At 33.2% G+C, this 19640-nt stretch overlaps 1 protein-coding gene across 1 annotated transcript in view; it reads left to right on the top strand.

The window, feature by feature from the left end:
- The first annotated feature begins 13510 nt into the window (after positions 1-13510).
- LOC118190890 (ras-related protein Rab-20-like) overlaps positions 13511-19640 on the top strand; it is a 121397-nt gene continuing 115267 nt past the window's right edge. Inside the window, exon 1 of the mRNA XM_085812768.1 lies at positions 13511-13676. Within this exon, the coding sequence (XP_085668894.1) occupies positions 13648-13676 (29 nt within the window). The 5' untranslated portion in view covers positions 13511-13647. The remainder of the gene's footprint in view (positions 13677-19640) is intronic.

Raw genomic sequence — 19640 nt, 5'->3', positions numbered from 1 at the left:
ATTATATTGGATAGCCGCACACGCTTGCATGCATTAACAAAGGCTCCTTGACTGCTATAAGGTACAAGGTATAGGATCTTAGACAGGGTTCGTACGGTCTTTAAGAGTCCTTAGATTTTTTGGAATCAATTTTTGGTCCATAAAAGTCCTTAATTTTGGCCAAAATTGGTAGAAGGTCCTTAATTTTAATCATTTGAAATTTCTGTCTGTTTTTACGACTGCCATTTTGAGTGTGAATTAGCATTTTGGAGGAATATTTTTCGCGATTCAGTGACATATATGGTTATCGTTTGAATGGGTTCATGGTTTATAATTTGTTTCTATTTCTAATGGAAATGATGGGATACTCGAATTTCTAAGCAAGAAGTGAAACATAAGCATTTTGAAATTCATTTTTTCTAATAAACAGCTCTTAAACAACTTCTCGCTTTGGCGATGTGAATTCTTTTATTAAACGGCTCTAAATTTGGCGACTTATCAACATTTTGGCGATTTTAAGATTAGTTTTTATAGAAAATTTTTTTAATTCCGAGATCTGAGAATTTTCCGACAATTTTTTTTAAAACATCGTAATATTGATAAATTTCATTAAAATAATGGTAATATATTGAAATTATATTTAAAAAATAAGATTAAAATAAAACATTACTATTTTTTGCTGTCATATTATAAAGTTTCATTTTGGCAACTTGTTATACAATATTTTTAATCTGAAAAATAAATAAGGTATAATGCTATAAAGCACAATTTACGAAACAGCTCTTAGCAAAAGCAAAATTAGCTATGTAATTAATTAAAAATGTCTTGTTTTTAATTTTTTCATAGTAAGAGTTTTTCCCATGTAATTAATTGTCTCGGATTATTCAAAATTCTCATAATGGGCATCAGTTTTCTCTATAAAATTAATTTTATACTTTTTCCCTCCTCTTCCCCCCCCCCCGAAATATTTCTATCTTTTTGCTGTTACAGAAATGGTAGGGAAAATTTTTCTTTAGGATTTTAGATATTGCAGCTTGGAAAGTTTAGAAAGATTTGAAGGCAAGATTTATAGACCCATGATTCTAGAAGATTCGAGAAATATGTGACAAAATGAAAAATGTCTCCATAGTATCAACACGTAATGGATGTATTTTACAGAAAGTTTGCAATGAATTTCTTACTTTTTGGAGAATGTCTGGAAGGACAATGAAAATATAATATTTGAATATTTTACTTCTGATATTAGAATCTTAACATATTTATCTTGCCTTTATTTTCTCTACTTTTCACACAAGCATGGAAAATATCAAAAATGCTTCTAATCTTATCACATGGGCAGGCATTATAGATAGGGATGTTTTTATTAATAAATAAATTGAAAACTTACAATTTAAAAGATTAATCTAGTATCTCTTAAGGCATCATACACAGAGCTGGTACACATTTTTCCACCTGATGCAATCTCTGTGGATCCTAAGTTCTGCTTCCAATATCTGCTCTAAATTCTAAAAGTTTTGCCATTTCTAGATTCTAAAAATTCTGGCACATCAGCTCTGTAACCGGCCTTTACAATATATATTTTATATTTCTTTTGAATGTTCATATTACTAAAGAAATAAAATTAGCCGCCTTTTGTATAAATTCTAAATGCATTTAGTTTATAAATATATATAGTTTAGTGTTTTTTAGAATAAGAGAAATCCTTAATTAAATCCAGAAATTCTAAAATGAAAAGGAAACCTGTTTAATCTTTGGCCACTAGTCCACATTTTTAGCTTGAATTAAGGTGTTCTTTTTTAATTACGTCACTGTGAGCTGTAATTGATTTTGTTAGCAGTGGCGTAGCTAGGGTGGGGCAAGGGGGGCATCCGTCCCCGGGCGCAGCATCCAAGGGGCGCTAAATTGATGATACACCTTTCAGAATGAAATGTTTTCCATTCTTGAAACACAGAAAGGGGTGCAAAATCTTTACGTGTCCCCGAGTGCTTGAAACCTTAGCTACGCCTCTGTTTGTTAGCATCAGAAAATGCCTTTATGTTCTAAGTTCTTTATTTTAAACATTTGTCTGATGTTGTAAATACTTTCCGACATAGCGATAATATGCTTCACATCTGTCGGAGGTTTCGGACTGTTTAACTGTTGTAAAACATTTTATAGCCTCGAAAGTTCACAACAAATTTATAAAAATAGAGAGCAAAATGATTCTTCTTACCTTCTATACAGCACAGCATCAAGCGAGATCATACCTAATTAACTTGTAATTCAAAATAGGTGTAGACGGAAATTGTAAAATCACAAAACACATCCTTTATTAATACATGAAAAATAGATAAAAATTCGTTAGTATTCCAAATACATATTGAAAAAGGGATTTATATTATAGAGAGTATTATATCACTGTCCTATCCTGAAGGAGTAAGAAAAGTAAGTGTAAAGAATAAGAGAGTTACAAAGTTAACTCTTTTGCAGGGTTTCCAGTTCATACAGTTTATCGCGTTATTGGCGACAGTCCATCACTATATGCATACCAACACCCCTACTTGATGGGCAGGATCGCCATTTGCAGCGATTCTCGAAGTTTCTCCAACACAGGTTTGCCTATTGGTTTGGTGAGCAGATCCGCAATCATGTCGGAGCTTCTGCAGTAGTCTAGGCACAAGATCCCGTTCTGTTGAAGTTCACGCAAGTAGTGGTATTTCACGTCTATATGCTTTGTTCTGGAGCTATTTTTCTCCGTTTGTTGATAGTTTGATGCACGATTTGTTATCTCCATAGAGAGTAATCGGTAGATTTTGTTTTAGTCCTAGATCTTTAAGCAAATTTAACAGCCACTGTGCTTCTTGTGCTGTATTAGCCGCCGCAATATATTCTGCTTCAGTTGAAGATAGTGCAGTTATTATAGGTTCTTGAATTTTGTTAAAGACCAACTTAAAGTCTTTAGTTGTATGCAAGTATCGAATGACTTCCTTGACAGCATTCTAATCTGTGTTCCGAGGTTTTTCGTTTCTTCTACTCTTTTCATAGATTGACTGCACATGCTATATCTGGTCTGCTGATTGTTGCAATATACAATAATGCCCCTACTGCTTGTCTATATTCTGTATTATCCTCTAGAAGATCATCTTCAGCTTCTAGTTTGCAGTACTTTGTTTCCATTGGCGTATATGTTGGTTTTTCGTTCTGAAGTCCAAACTTTTGAACTATTTCTTCGATTTCATTCTTTTGGTTTATGGCAAAAGTTCCATCTTTAAATCTTTCAATGTTTATGCCGAGGTAGTAGGTGATTTCTCCTAGGTTTTTGATTTCGAATTTAGCGTTCAATTGTTGGATTGTTTCCATTACATCTTCTTCTCTTTCACTTCCTACAAGCATATCATCTACATATAATATTATATACGTGAATTTTCCATTGATGTTTTTGAAAAACAAGCATGGGTCTGCTTTACTTTGTTTAAATGACATGTTTAGAAGTATTTTTCCAATTTTCAGATTCCAAGCTCTAGCGGCTTGTTTTAAACCATATACAGTCAAAAGTCGTTAATTCGGACACCCATAATCCGGAATGATCTATAATCCGGACCTCAAAGCTACAAACTTTCTGCGCATGCGTCGCGTTGACGCATGCGCGTAAGACCTTTACCGCTGCGAATTTGCGTGTGCGCAAAATACGTTTACGAATGCGCGTTTAATGTATAACGGACGGGATAAGCTAAGCTAAAATTATCTATTTCAGTTAATGTTGCAGATTGCGTTGTTCCTTAATCTTCGAATTGGATCCGGATTATTATTTTTTGCAGACTGTTAGAGCAATTTTATAAAAGTAAGCTTGAACTTTCGATTATGTCAAATAGAATTTCCGATATATATTTACTAATATGTAAAGGATATACAAAGCGAAAGTATCTTTCGGAGTCCATTAAACAAAAAATGGAATTGCTGCAAAAAATGGATAAAGGCATATTCTTTGTTTATCTAAACTTAAACGTTTGTTTATCTTTAACGCCGCGGCGGCGTGCAATGAATTGGAAGTTGATTTATCAGCACTATCCTTATCTTGAGGGCAGATGTTTTTATTTTATTTGGCTTATAATTGCTTACTCAATGTAGTATTTCATCTCAATGTACTCCGTCTTTGATATGATTTAAATCAAATGCCTCGTCATTATAATTCGCTTCCAATAGCGAAGAAAGTGACAGAGTTTATTGAAAATGAATAAATTTCGATTGACAAATTAGTCGGTATTCTCGACACAGCAATTATAGGACTTGAACAGCGGACCTTTGTAACTGAACAAGAAATTATGTCTGTTTATAGAATTAAAGAGAATGTATTATCACATAAAAAACGAAGCAACTGAAACAACTTACATTGAAAGAAATGTTTAATAAAGTAAACCAATAAATATTAAGCTTTTCTTTTGTCAATTTTGATACCCTTTAGATCATAATTGTTCTTTATTTCGTAAATTACGGTTTCATATTTTTACTTTTATAATTTCTGCATGCCATTTTACCAGATTTAAACTGATGATCTATAATCCGGAAAAATCGATAATCCGGAATCGCCGAAGTCCCGACGAGTCCGGATTAACGGCTTTTGACTGTATAGATTTCTTCAGCTTGCAAACTTTATTTTCATTTCCAGCTTTTGAGTATCCTTCGGGTTGAGTCATGTAAATTTCTTCTTCTAGTTCTCCATGAAGGAAAGCTGTTTTGACATCGATATGTCTGACAGACATGTTCTTATACGAAGCTGCACATAGGAACGCTTGTAGCGTTGTGTATTTTACCACAGGAGCAAAGGTTTCATCATAGTCAGATCCAAACTTCTGGCTAAATCCTTTTGCAACTAATCTGGCTTTGTATCTTTCAATTTTTCCTTCTGCATTGAGCTTTGTCTTGAAAGACCATTTGCATCCTATTGGTTTTCTTCCTTTTGGTAAATCAGCTAATTCCCAAGTGTTGTTTTCTTCTAGTGAATTAATTTCTTCTCGAACAGCTGTTAGCCATTTTCTTTTTTCATTTTCTTCCAAACTTTGAATTTCCTTTCAAGTTTTGAGATCGGAGGAGATTGGATATTTGGCATGGAATCGATTTTAGATGATAACACTCTGATCTAAAATTTTTATTTTTATGACAATATGAGCAAAACTTTTCTTTGTCTGTTTTGAAATGAGGCTTTAAATGCCTTTGAATCTGATGAATTATTTTCAACTCTCTTGTTAAATTCGTCGATTAATTTCCCTTTTAAGAATTCTGGATTCAGTTCCGATTCTGCTCTGGCTTCTAGAGCCGTAATGAGCGTATCGTAAGAACTAGGCATTGAACAAAGCAAAAGTGCCGAAACGTGTTCGTCTTTTATGTTCTCACCTATTGATTTGAGTTTATCGACTAACTCCAGTAATGTATTTATATGTGTTTGCATATTTCCGTCTTCTTCAAGCTTCAAACTGTAAAGCTTTCGCAAAAGAAATAGTTTACTTGAAAGATTTGACCTTTCATGTACCTGCCTGAGTTTTTCCCAGGTGGCTTTAGCAGTAGTTTCATGTTTAATGTGAATTATTTGGCTGTCTTCGATAAATAAATTTATCATCGCGCGACATTGCCGATCTCGTTTACTCCATTGTTCTGTAATAGGGCTTGGAGGTACATCTTCGATTACATCGTAAAGATCGTACTTTATTAGTAGCATTTGCATTTTGAATTTCCATGTTGAGTAATTGCTGGAATTCAGTTTTGCAATTTGCATTTGACTTGAATTCAACATTTTTGTATCGTCGAAAATTTTATTTTCGGTTTTAATATGAAACTAAAGATTAGCTTTTACAGTACTTTATTATTATTTAATTAGCTATGATCTTTTCGTCAGTCTCATAATCTTTTGTTGTAAAACATTTTATAGCCTCGAAAGTTCACAACAAATTTATAAAAATAGAGAGCAAAATGATTCTTCTTACCTTCTATCCAGCGCAGCATCAAGCGAGATCATACCTAATTAACTTGTAATCCAAAATAGGTGTAGACGGAAATTGTAAAATCACAAAACACATTCTTTATTAATACATGAAAAATAGATAAAATTTCGTTAGTATTCCAAATACATATTGAAAAAGGGATTTATATTATAGAGAGTATTATATCACTGTCCTATCCTGAAGGAGTGAGAAAAGTAAGTGTAAAGAATAAGAGAGTTACACAGTTAACTCTTTTGCAGGGTTTCCAGTTCATACAGTTTATCGCGCCATTGGCGACAGTCCATCACTATATGTATACCAATATTAACTTTTCCAGATCAAGTAAACCCTCATAGGGTACATTGTGGAGAGGTTGACAAGCACGCAGAAACTAGCGAGAGCATTGGTTTGCATAATGAGACAAATCTTTAATTGTTAGAAAAGATGCTTAAAGAAAAGGAAATCTATATAAAGTAGCCAAAATGTTTGGGAAGGCTTCAAATTAAAATGACGGATAAATATTTTTTGAGTGTTGTTGTTAGAAGACATAAATGTTTTGTAGCTTTTACAGTGTAATTATCCTAATGTCATAAATTACATGTATTTTAAACTGTGAAATGTTATTAGATTTTGATTTTAATAGTGTTTTTTAACAAATATTGTTAAAAAATAAAATTTAATAGTGGCCATGTAAATCCATAATTACTAAGGTTGTCAAACTACCTAATTTAATTATTTATAACTAACTGCTTACCCTTAAAAATTATCCTTACATATTAAAGTGAGTTATTGCCTTTCATTAATACTCACTGTGGTCACCAGATAAAATAAAAAAGTGTAAAAATTCAAGTAAAACTTATTCTTTGCATCTAGTGAGACTTAAAATAATACAAAACAGTTTATCACCTCTGGTGCTTTAATAGCTTATTGGAACCTTAAAGTATATCAACTGGGTTAAAATCTCTGGAACTCCACATGAAGCTACGACACTAACTGCATCAAACAGAGCCTGACTAACTTTCAACACTTGTCAACTGTGCCTCCGTCAAGCCTTTCAGGTTCGTTCTAATCAGCAGGTCTCTCTCTCTAGACAAGCAGCAGTGGTGACAACATTCAGTCTTTTGGGTTAAGAATCATGCTGATTATGATCTTACTTCTCATTTTAACCTATGTTATTATACATAAAATCTACCTGCCATTTACTAAACCTCTAGACTGACCAAGTATGCGACAAAACGAGACATAAAAAAAAATCAACATAAAGCTAACTGTTTGTAAAACGTAAATGTCACTTATTTCTTTCAAATATGTCCAACTATTATAAGTGTCAAATATTTAATGATACTTGATAAATTGCATAAAGTTTATTTTATTCTCAAATTTATTAATAATTATGTTAATTAATTCATGTTTAGTAATACAGCATACTACTTAGGGATCTATTTCATTTTAGGATGGTATTATAAAAGTGAAATTCAGGCATGGATAATATTTTTAATTGAATTTATTCAGTTCCCATTTGCTCATAGGTCCTTAATTTTTTTTCATTAATGGTCCTTAAAAGTCCTTAAAAGTACTTCATTTCTGTGTGCAGAAATGTGTACGAACCCTGTTAGAGCCCTATGTATTTTAGGGGTGCAGTTGGTCCTTGGTTCCTGGTAAAAGATGACAACTATTAGCTCATCTACATAGGACACTAGTTGATCGAAGATTACCTAGAAAGTGAGGATATTCGCCACATGGATTGGCCAGCCAGGTATCCTGATCTTAACTCTATAGAACATCTGTGGAATGCTCATGAGAGGGCAATTTCATTTTGTCCCATCCCCTTCTGAGAGTCGTCTTGGAATTGAAAGCTGCCTTTCTGCAGGAGTCGGATTGACTGCCACGTGAACTCCTCAACTTTCTATTGTCGAGAATGCCATCCCTCTGCATAACCTGTCTACCTGTGAGAGGAGACCATAATCCATATTAGACTCATTTTCAGTTCGATGTCACAACATGGATTTTGTACATACCTGCACTATGAGCTTTACTGATAATCATGCTGCCATAAAATGACTTTTGAATTGTACACTGTGCCAAAAAAATGGGACTGTTCTATATCTCCCGTTCTTCTGGGCCACTGACAAAATTCAAATTGCGTTTTCCATGTCTAATCCTAGTTTATTGCGTGGAAATTTACCCAGTTCCATTGTGTGTTTCAGCATGTTTGCAAGTAACGAGTGAAAAGAAATTACCAACCAATCTTTTGTAACAAAAAATCTTAATTAAAATTAAACCAACAATACAAATAATTAATAAAAGGAATACACTTTGTGTAGCATAAATTTAGAATAGTTAATAAATTAAATTTTGATAAGCAGTAATTAAAATAATTAAATGAATTTGCTACACAGCACACATGGATGTATTTCCCAGCTTTCTTTCAGCTAAAAATTGTACTTTTCATCCAGTAGTAGCAACTATCCCAGATTTGGCTGTTGGTAGAAAAGTTGATATTTTGCCTCTGTGGGTGATATTTTTCTCAGTATGTATTATCACTAGCAATACCTCACTTATTCAATTGCATGTAGCTCGTTGCTACAGACTGTTGATCCAACTGAGAAGAACAGTGCATTGCAGCATAGTAAAAGGAGAAATTAATCTCTCCACTAGCAATCAAGGCACTGAACACTGGTATTTTAGTCCGAGGTTCAAATTTCGATTAATGGCTGGCTGTGTGGGCGTGTATATGAGTCAGTCTTCCTTAGAAAGTCCTCCATGAAACCATCCCTATCCTTAGGCTAATAACCCTCGAGTGCATTGCCATAATTAAATAAATCAACTCACTTACCTTCAGATCATGAGCACAGTTTATGTCTGACAATTTAGGAAAGAATAGTTCCCAAATTCAACTCTAGTTGGTGAAGCCGACATTTAAAATTGTGCACAATATTCTTCTCAATAGGTGGTGTCACTTCCGTGCTTCACTCCTTCAATCAGATATACATTCTTTCGCAAAAAAAAAAAAAAAAAAAAAAAAAAAAAAAAAAAAAAAATCGAAGCACCATGAAGGAAGTGGTTGTTTTTGATGAAATTGAATATGAGTATAGCTCATACACAGGTAGTAAAATGATTAAAAAATCAAGGTGAGCCTTCATGTTCACGGCTCACAATCACCCATTGAGTGTTCAAATTAGTAGTTGGTCGAACCGCCCGTGGCGACAATGCACGCTTGAATTCGTCGAGGTAAGAAGTGGTAGAGGTTCCTAATGTCATCCTGTGACACCTTCTGCCAGGCATTCATCAGTTGTCACTACAGATCTGCAATATTTTGTGGTGCTAGAATCTGGCGACCTACCATGTCCCAGACATGCTCGATTGGTGAAAGGTCTTGTGACCTTGCTGGCCAAGGAAGAATATCAACCGAATGGAGGCTGTCCAGGGATATGCGAGTGGTATGTGGCCTGGCATTATCTTGTTGGAAAATGGTTCCAGGATGACGTGACATGAAGGGTAATGCCGCAGGATGGTATCAACATATCCTTGAGCTGTTAAAGATGTACGGAGGATGACAAAAGATGATTTGCTGTCATAAGAAATAGCGCCCCCCACCGTCACACCAGGAGTAATGGCTGTATGCCTTTGTAAAACAAAGGCTGATTGGGACCGCTGGCCCCGTCCTCTCCAAACATGAACCTGGTGGTCATCTGCTTCAAGAGTGAAGCGAGATTCATCGCTGAACACTATATGATGCAAGTCTGATGGCAGCCATGATGATCGGCTGCGACACCACTCCAGACGACTCCGCCGATGTTGTGGGTTCAAAGGAGACGTCCTAAGTCCCTCTGTGAGCGTAACCCTGTCTCAGACAAGCGCCGAAAGGTGGTGGACGGTACCATGGGAGGTACAGATGTGGCTGTAGTGCGTTGAATAGTCGACAATGATACCATTGGGGCGGTTCGGGCCTGGCGAACAATCATCCTATCTTGCCTTGCATTTGTGTTCCTTGGCCTTCTAGAGCCTTCATTTCGTTGACAGTTTCCTTGTAGCAACTATTGCTGCCAACATCTTTGCACAGCAGTGTCTGTATGCTGTAGGTGGCGGCTTATTGCTCGGTATAGCCATCCAGCTTCATGCAACCCTACAATATGACCACGTTTGAAATCGTTTGGTTGTCTGTAAGGTCTTCGATATTGTCTTAATGACATCTTCAGTTGCTCCTTTCAATGGCAGGAACAAAAAAAGATAAATTTTCCACCTCTGTTACTGGTTTTTACTTTGCGAATTGCGCACTAGAAATGCGCGCTATGATCGCGATTCCTGTTCATTTGCCTTGAAACTTTGATCATTTGCATGTTCGATCAAGATGTTTTTGCATACCAAATTTCGTCATGATCCCAAAAAAATCCTTCTTGGAGCTTCGATTTTTTTTTTTTTTTTTTTTGCAAAAGGGTGTAGTTCAACAACACAAAGAAAACATCTCTTTTACGTTTCAAAAGTCACTGAAATATACACGATCTTATCTATTGCTTATTCATATGAGAAAAGAATACATGAAATTTAGCCATTAGTATTGAATGTAAAGTAATTATTTGAAGTTATTGAGGTTATTTATGAACCATTATCAATTTATTATTCGGCTTTAAGTAAATATTGCATTGATTTCCAATTTTAAGTTCTTACTGCTTTAGTGGAATGATTCAAAATTATATAGATTAATGTCAAATTTAAACTTGATATTATTAATAATGTAAGTCAAAACTGCTGACTGGAAATTAGTAATTCGAAGTGATCATTCAATTTGAGCGGGGACAAAGTAAATCACTAAAACAAAAGAATTTTCTACTTATTATGATAACATATTCATTATATATTACAGTTTTGTTTTTCATCCTGGTACAGACGTATTAATGAAAGATGAGAATTGCTATCTTGCTTTCGTAAATAACGTGAAAAAATGTTTATTATCATTACAGAGTGGCAGAGTTAAACATTAATCTAAGGGCACTACGTACTGGTTACACATTCATTTAAAAATGCCCAAAAGAGTGAATGGCAAATCAGATATTTGAAAATGTGTTTCAATCATCTTAATGTTTAATATAATTATAACACCTTAACCGATGATCGCAGATCTTTTGTTTCAGTTTAACTAGGAATAAAATTATATAATATTTTAGAATACATTTGTTTTGGTCATGGACTGTGTTTTAGTGAAAAGTACGCAAAATTTAATTGTATATTAGCAGCAGAGAGAAAGTCAGTTGAAAGGTATGTTTCACATAGCTGAAGTAGTTAAAAAAAAGATTCATCTTCATACAAGCCATATTACCCGATATACGTTTAATTAAACTTGGGAAATATACATAAATATTTCTAAAAGTGGCTATCTATGCTTTTTTTTAATGAAAGCATTTAAAAGTAGGTACATTTTATGATGAAAAAACAGAAAAATAAATTTCAAATTCCAATTCGCAGAAATTCTAAAATGTAGCATTTTATATTTTACTAAATGAAATTTTTGTATGATGCCTAAAATCGAAGTGAATTACGTATACGCATGTAGAGATTTTTAGAAACATATAAAATTCAAAAAGTAATTTCTAAGGAAATATTACATAATTAAAAATATACGAGAGGGAAAGAGAAACAAGAATCTCAGCTAATCGCATCATTTTTGAAGAAGACATGCTGCAAAATATATGCAGTCTACTTTTGAATATTTTGTTGTCCTTACTTTATATGGTTTTCTTTTGTATTTGTATAACAACTTCTATCTGTAATACAGGCTTGTATAACATACATGTTAAAGGATTTCTAATCATTTAACTTGAATTTTCACAAAATGCCCTGAATATGAGCATCCACAGAAAATTTTCAAGGAAGGAATTAAACTGGAGACAAATAATTGCATGAATAAATTTTGAATTTTGTTTCTTTAGTTTGGGGTTCACAAATAGATTACAGAATACAATATTGCGTACAATCAATACAAAAATGAATAAATTGTTCATATACTCGTATTTTACATGCGGAGACAGTGCAGATGCATCGGGCAGCAAATATTTTAGAATTTAGAGAAGTACCCAGCAGCAAAGCTTTTAGAAGTAAAGGGTGGCGCTGGGCAACAGAATTTAAGGAGCGGCAAAATACTACGAATTTAAACAGGCGACGGGAAGGAAAATTTATAACTTGGAGAGATTGCAGCAGGCGACAAAATCCCTAACGCAGGCACTGTTTACATGTATCAACACAGAAGCATAAATTTTGCTCGACACCACTGGAGATCACGTGTTTCCCTGCCCCCGACGAACGCACAGATTCTGGTTTCTTGTACTTACCTCAATTTCAAGGTTGTACCTTGTGGTTACCTCAATTTCAAGAGACCATACTTATATGTTAGTAAGAGAGAGACTGTCTCATAAGTTTAAACATTTTTTAAACTACAAACTGAGGTAGCAGTGTGCGGTTTTCTCTTAAAGGCATATTTCAGAGACATACATTTTCTCTTTTTCTTTTTTTATCATAAGGTCCATTTTACGGACAATTTATGCTGTCTAAAACGCCGCGATTACTCCTCTATAACAGATATCAACTGTTCCAGTGTTAATTTGTGATTATAGAGTGGTATATGTCCTTTTCGCATGCTTTCAGGAATGATGAAAACAAGAATGATGATGGAACAAGTATGTGCGTTCCAATGAATATCATTTCGAAGACGAGTAGATAATAATTTTTTTAAAATTCAAGTGGAAGCTTTCTCCGCAAACTGATGACAAGGGTGAACCAGTTTGCAGTTTGTTTCACGGCAAGATCTGTTGTGCATATCTTCGCCTGATCAAAATCACCTGTTGTAGAATTAATATGAGAGGCGATTTACATTGAGCAAAAAATGAGCAATGTTACATAAAATTTTATAATTTGAATATCGCATTGTCGCCGTTTATGATCTTGTATTCGTTTAAACCAAGGCTTCTTTAACTTTTTCTCAGTCGCGACCCCTTTTTATCGTTGAGATTTGTTTCGCAACCCCAGGATCCCATAATATGTATGAAAATTTTGTGGGACCACATAAGTATTGCGCAAATCTAACACACATGTGAGTGAAACTGTCATTTTTTCATTTGTAGTGAATATACTATTGCAGTTTTTGATCATTAACTTAAATTTCTAATTTCAAGGCATAGAACAAAGTGAAAATTTTAAATAAGTAACATATGAAAATGACGGCGTCACGTGCAAAGCAAGTAAAATGAACGTTTATATTATAAAAAGAATGAGTCAAAACGTTTTTGTTTTTTCTTTGTCTGTATTCTCTTATCTTTATCTATTTTCAGATACATCGTGTAAAAATATTTGGGTAATTGTAAAACCATTATAATAAGTTAAAGAAATAGCAAAACTGCTAAAATTTTTGAACCCCTGCTGCAGGCCTCGCGCGACCCATAATTTAAGAATCTCTGGTTTAAACATTGGAACTGCAATCGCCAACATTACTAAACAAAGTATAAATTGGCGATATTTACTTCACTGTGGCGTCAGTATCTTTCAAATGGCAACCATACACTGTAAAATCGCCTGCTTCTTTTTTCCGGCTCTCAGATTAGCATGGGTGCTTTGAGGTACTCTTGAAAAGTTCGACTGCTAACGGAAAGGAAGAAAAGTGTAAAAATCTTTTAATGCTATTCGGATTTCATTAAAATGAACTGATTTCGTACAAATAAAAGAAATGGCCGAGAAACGAATGATGAAGAGAGCGTGAGTTATTTAAATTTTATTATATGTCATGTTTAAAAGTGTTAATATATATGTTTAGATACGAGTTGCTGGCAGACTTGATTTTTCTTAAGGATTATTTCACATGTTTGAGAAATATGTATTATGTGATTTAAAAATGGGTAGAATTAACGCTTTCAAAAATGTTTACTATTGCATCATTCCGATTTTATGTTCTTCTAGCGGAAGATGCCGCCCTTTTACCGGTAAACATTCACGTCATATTTGATTACATTACTGTTGAAAGAAACTAAGGATTTTTTAATTTAACCAGATAACTTGCCAGGAAGGGAGACAGAATACCTAGTATTTTGTCGTTTTTACTGCAGAGAAATAAAACAAAATAAAAGCAGTTTACAGATTTATCCCATTTATTTTTGATAATTTTTTTAAATGAAAAATAATTTTGTTGCTTAAAAAGGTTTCTGCTTATCTTTGCTTTCTTATAGTTCATGTAATAAAAACAAAATAATTATACTTCGACTTTCCTTGTGAGTGTGAGGCGCGAGTTAATGCAAGTTGAAAATTTTTTACAGATTAACCGTCGGTTTATTTTGCTTTTATTGAACGGTATAAAATATATGTATTGGAAAAAAAAAAAAAAAAAAAAAAAAAAAAAAACACCTATAATGTATGTAAATCTGTACCATATGCGCATGCTATATGGCATCAATAGACGAGTTATTAAATCCTGCTATGAAATGCAAATGCTTTAGCTTAAAATATTTAAGTTATGTAAACATTTAAGTAACTATATAACCATTATAATTTTTAAACTGAATGAATAGTTTGCGTTTCCTTTCCTCCCCGCTTTTTGTATGTGTTTTAAATTTTATAATGCAATATGAGTGTAAATATTAAAGAAATTTTGGTTGCAAGTGAATACATTCCGCAAAATTGATATAAAAACTGTGAAAAGATGCAAAAACTCCTTCATTGATATAAAAGTCGACCTGCGCTTCTACACTTCATTTATATAGTAGTAAAATTGTTCAAAATGAAATGAGAGATCATCGTTAAAATACCGCAATTTAAGTATTGTGTTTCATATTTTAAAAAGCAGTTAATATTTTCAGTTACGTTTAATTTCTGTGAGTGCTTGTGTCCATATGATTAATAGGCCTAGAATAAGTGTATATAAATAAAAAAAAAAAAAAATTTCCCGGACTTTAAATAACCCGAAAATAAATCCTTTTATTCATACTTCAAATGAATATTTATTTACACAGTTTTAAAATAAAGGGGAATTTAAAATCGTATTTCCACATAAAAGTAAAAATATTAATTGAAAACAATTTATTTACTTGTTACGCGAGGTTTTTCAGATGCTTCTTTACACAGGACCGTCTTAACACATGGGTCCGCTGGGCACTTGCCCGGGGGCCTCAGAAGCATAGGGGCTCCCTTGCAAATTCCACAGTGCTGTTTAAGACGACACTGCTTGTACTTGTTGAACATGTTGCAACGTGTTGAAACTTGCGTTACTTGCTCTTTTCTTGTAATGACGATACTTGCTCTTTTCTTGCATGTTCGTGTTTTACTGGAATAGCATACTTTTTCAAGAGCTTATGGTGAATTTTTAAATAAGCAAAACTGAATATCGTTTGCTTACTGACGTAGTTCTTCACTTTTACTTCCTTGTACGAAGTAAAGGAAGTATTGTAATCACGGAAAATTCCAGGTACCATATTTCAACGAAAATATTCATTTTGATCGCTATCGAATGCAATTTAACGGTGTTTTTGCATGATATCTGTACGTGTGGGCAGAATAAAGAACATGTTTCCCCCCAAAAAATTATGAAAATGATTTAAAATGGATTCAGAAGAGATTTTTTCGTGGCCATTGTACGTACATATGTGTGTATGTATCTCGCGTAACTCAAAACCGAGTAGCCTAAGAACGTTGAAATTTTGCCAGCTATAGGATGTAGTTGTGCACCTCCCTTTTTGGTGGCAATCGGCCGCACCAAAAGTAAATAAATATAGATATGCATATACCCACTCTGTTACTTGGTTCCCTGAACTCAGTTTCTGTATTCGTATGTATTGGTAAAATGTGCATCTTTTGCTTTAAACATGATTGAATTATGTTGTTCTTATCTTCCAGTTAAGGATTTATGCCTTTAGTTAGCCTGTGTGCAATATTTGTAGATTTATTAACAATTTAAAAGTTGTTTAAGTGCAGCTAAGCCTAATTTTTTACCATAGCAGCCATATTTGTTTACATATGAGACTTAGCAGAATATTGGATTTGTTGCCAATCTAAAGAAACTAAGCTTCGCAACAACAACTGTTTCTTTTTTATTTGTCTAATTTCTTTTATACATCTTCTTAGATTTATTATAGTATTTGAATTGAACATGTGGGATCGATTTTTTCAGATGACATAATTTTTGCGTATTCTGAGTTATAAAATGAACGAAATGTAACACTGTTAAGTGAACCTAGCGCCAGAGTGTCGCTATGGTAAATAAATATAGTGAATTTTAAAGAGTGCATTTATTTTATTGTGGTTTATGCGCTATCGAGGAAATAGATTTAATTCAATCCAATAAGTTTAAAAGAAATGCAAGAAAAAATGCTTATAATTTAATATTCCGTACAAAGAAGTCAAATGGCGTACATATGAGATTTTTTATTTAAATTTTAGATTAAAATGTAACAAAATAATATTTTTAAGGTATGCATATATTGTTTTTAAATACGGATTAAATACAAAAGAATAATATCTTACGTTTTCCGAATGGCAATAGAATCGAGGGAAAAGTGAAACAACGCAAAATCGTGTTCTGAGACTATTAGCCTTTCTGAATCTAGGGGGGGGGGGAGTGTTTGGCAAAGAGGCATGTGAACATAATACTTACATTATTTAACTTGCATCTAAACTAGAAATTACACTTTTCGCATAATTGTCTGTTTAGTAATGCCTAAAAAATAAATAAATAAATAAAATAAAATAAAATAAAAAAACGTGACAAGGGATTTATGTAAACATAATACATTATTTAACTTATATCTAAACTAGAAATTATACGTATTGTATTATCTGGAAAGCTATCAGACGTAACAAAGAGAAATGAAAAGAAATAAATCAATAAAAATAAATTTTTAAAAATATTTAAAAAAAATCTGAAATCTTTCAAATTTTACATTACTCACTCCCAAAGGGACTTTTTTAACATTTTGTGTGTTACTTTATTTATTAAATATTATATTATATTATTATATATTAAATATTATATTATATAATATTATAAAGCAGTCTTCTATAGCTAACCATAGTTGAGCAGATAATCATAATTTTGACTTTGGCTGAGCTATAGTTTCTTTACTTGGTGAATAGGATTTTCTTGAATATTTCAATATTCACAAAAAATTTTTTTTAGTTAATGATATTAATTCCGTCCTTTTTCTGCCCACTTCCATTTCATTACTATTTTCTAACAAATAATGCTTGTTTTTATTTTGAACCTCAATTGCTTTATATATATATATAATCATTTTGCTTCATTCCCTGCTGCAGTTTTTCTTCCCCTTCTGAAAATCCTCAAAATCTATAATTGCCCCCCCCCTAGTAACATCTACCCAACTTTAGACTCCTTTTCTGTCAAATCTTATGTTGATATTATGTCTAATATTAAATAAAGACAAAACATATGGCACTTGACATAAGTCTTCTCACTGTGCAGCATAAAAATAGCCTTGTCTTTGCATACTGTATTTAGTCCTTACTATTTTCTCATAATTTATTATTTCTCATAATTTATTATAATTTTCTCATAATTTATTATTTTATTTTGCACAATTTCTTTGTTGATTACCCAGACAAATTTTAATAAAATATTACTGCATGTTTTCATGTAAAATGTTTTGTCACCTAAATGTGCTGTTGCTTAAATGGACATATTGGCTAACAGTTATCTACTAAGTGTCATCTACCCCTATCAAGACCTGTGAGAAATCAATTTTCTTGCCTTACAAGCTGGAATCAAAGAACACAGCTGTCACCGGAAAGTGTACATTTATTGAAAAGCCTCCAATTTTCTTGGTTCCTGTTATAGTTTCTGATTTTGCATAACACATAACTCTGTTCTCCCCCCCCCGGAAATATAAAGAAAACATTTTTCAAAAATCTGAAAGGATTCAGATTTTAAATTATGTTAAAACGGGCGGTTTTTTAACATTTTGTGTGTCACCTTTAATTATCAAATATCATGTTCTACATCCTCAAACCATAAAATTCAGTTCAAAAGCAATATCCCAAAATAATTTTAAAATGAGCATATCTTTAGAATTTCTGATACACAGTCTCGCGCGCTGAAGATTAAATATTTTTTTTTTTTTTTTTTTTTTTTAAGTACAGCTTTTGCAACTGCTCGCTTTGAAATCGTTGAGTTTGTTAATCAAAAATTCGTTAAAGTTTTACAAAATATGAAATAAATAGTAAAACAAATTCCGAATTTGGGCTTCCAGATGCCCATATTCGAGTGGAAACGTATGTTATTCAATATTTGATGGCTCTATGTACCATTGTTTTTTCACAGTGAGAGAAACATATATACATTCACGCAGATTCTTCATTGTTTAATTTCTTTAAATATAATACAAGACTATAATATTTTGTGGCAGCAGTTTAAAAAGTGAACCCACATCTATAGTGAACTAACGCAAAATGCAAAAATGAGATTAAAGTTTTTCTGGGCAAATGCCCCTTTGGGCTAATTATATAATAATTAAGATGAAGTAAAATGCAAAAATTAGATACAAATATTTATAAAATAATCTGAAGAATAAATTAAATTTTATTCTAAAAATGAAATGAAGCAAAAATGCAAATCAGGAGGATTGAATAAATGATAACAAAGCAGGCTTTACCCAGGACAAAACACAGATTCTGACCAATTTTATCTGCTGTTAGATAAAACTGATACTTTGTTTTGGCTTCTAATTCGATCACAACTTCCTTGACAGGATGGATAAAATCTGTAAATCTTGAAGCATTTCTAAATTCGATTTCCCTTCCTCAAGAATTCGAGTTTTCCTGTATATTTTGCTCTTCCGAAGTTAGGGAGTTACGTATACTTACAATAGCAAATAGCAGTGTCAGTTTTAGTATCCGATAAAAGAAATCCTGCAACCGAATCAACTTATATTGACAACCGAATTTTCTACTTATATTGCGGTTCAATTAAAGTACTGGAGCTCATCTTATAAGGTGTTTCTTCCGCCTGCTTAGCATGCCTTCGTGGTGTGGTGGTCTGCACGCTGGGCGCATATTCCAGAGGTTCGTGGTTCGATTTCCGGCGAAGGCGTTGCTCATTTTTCAAGTCTCCTTCTTCAAAAAAATCCTAATGTCTCAACAATCTTACCTGAGGCTCCACCTGGAATTACGAGTTTGCTGAATAATTGAGAAGTATCGGAGCCGCACTCCCCTTCTAATTCAAGCCATGGAACTTTATAACTATTACGAAATACAATGCGCAGCGAAAAATGCAAAATAGAGAAAAATAATATTTTGACAGTTCTGTCTGTGTTGTTATTCCGTTTTCAATCAGATGTCGATATCCTGCTTTTCATGAATACCAGCTGCAGCGAGTTTGATAATGTATACACATTATACATGTTCTTAAACCTGACAAACAGGCGTGGTGAAATGAAAATAAAAAATTATTTAGCGAAACACATTCACCATAACTTAACCATATCTGATCTTTTTTTGACTCTACGGCAACAGGGGGAATTCTAAAAATATGTTAATTTTATAGCTGCTTCTGTTGTTAAATTTTAGTGCAAAGGAAATGATGTTCGATATACAGTGTGTATCAGTGCAGCGGTGACAAACTTTCATGAGAGATAGAGTATATCTAGAAAATGGAAATCACATAGCAATGCATGGTCGGAAACGCTTTCCTGGCGCTGTAGTGACGACACAAAAGTCAAGAAA

Source organism: Stegodyphus dumicola, chromosome 3 (assembly GCF_044657685.1).
Source record: "Stegodyphus dumicola isolate Sdum_Otavi_A_Nest chromosome 3, ASM4465768v1".
Taxonomy (NCBI): Eukaryota; Metazoa; Arthropoda; class Arachnida; order Araneae; family Eresidae; genus Stegodyphus; species Stegodyphus dumicola.
Note: the sequence above shows the minus strand (reverse complement) of the source record. Positions and strands in the feature narration are given on the sequence as shown.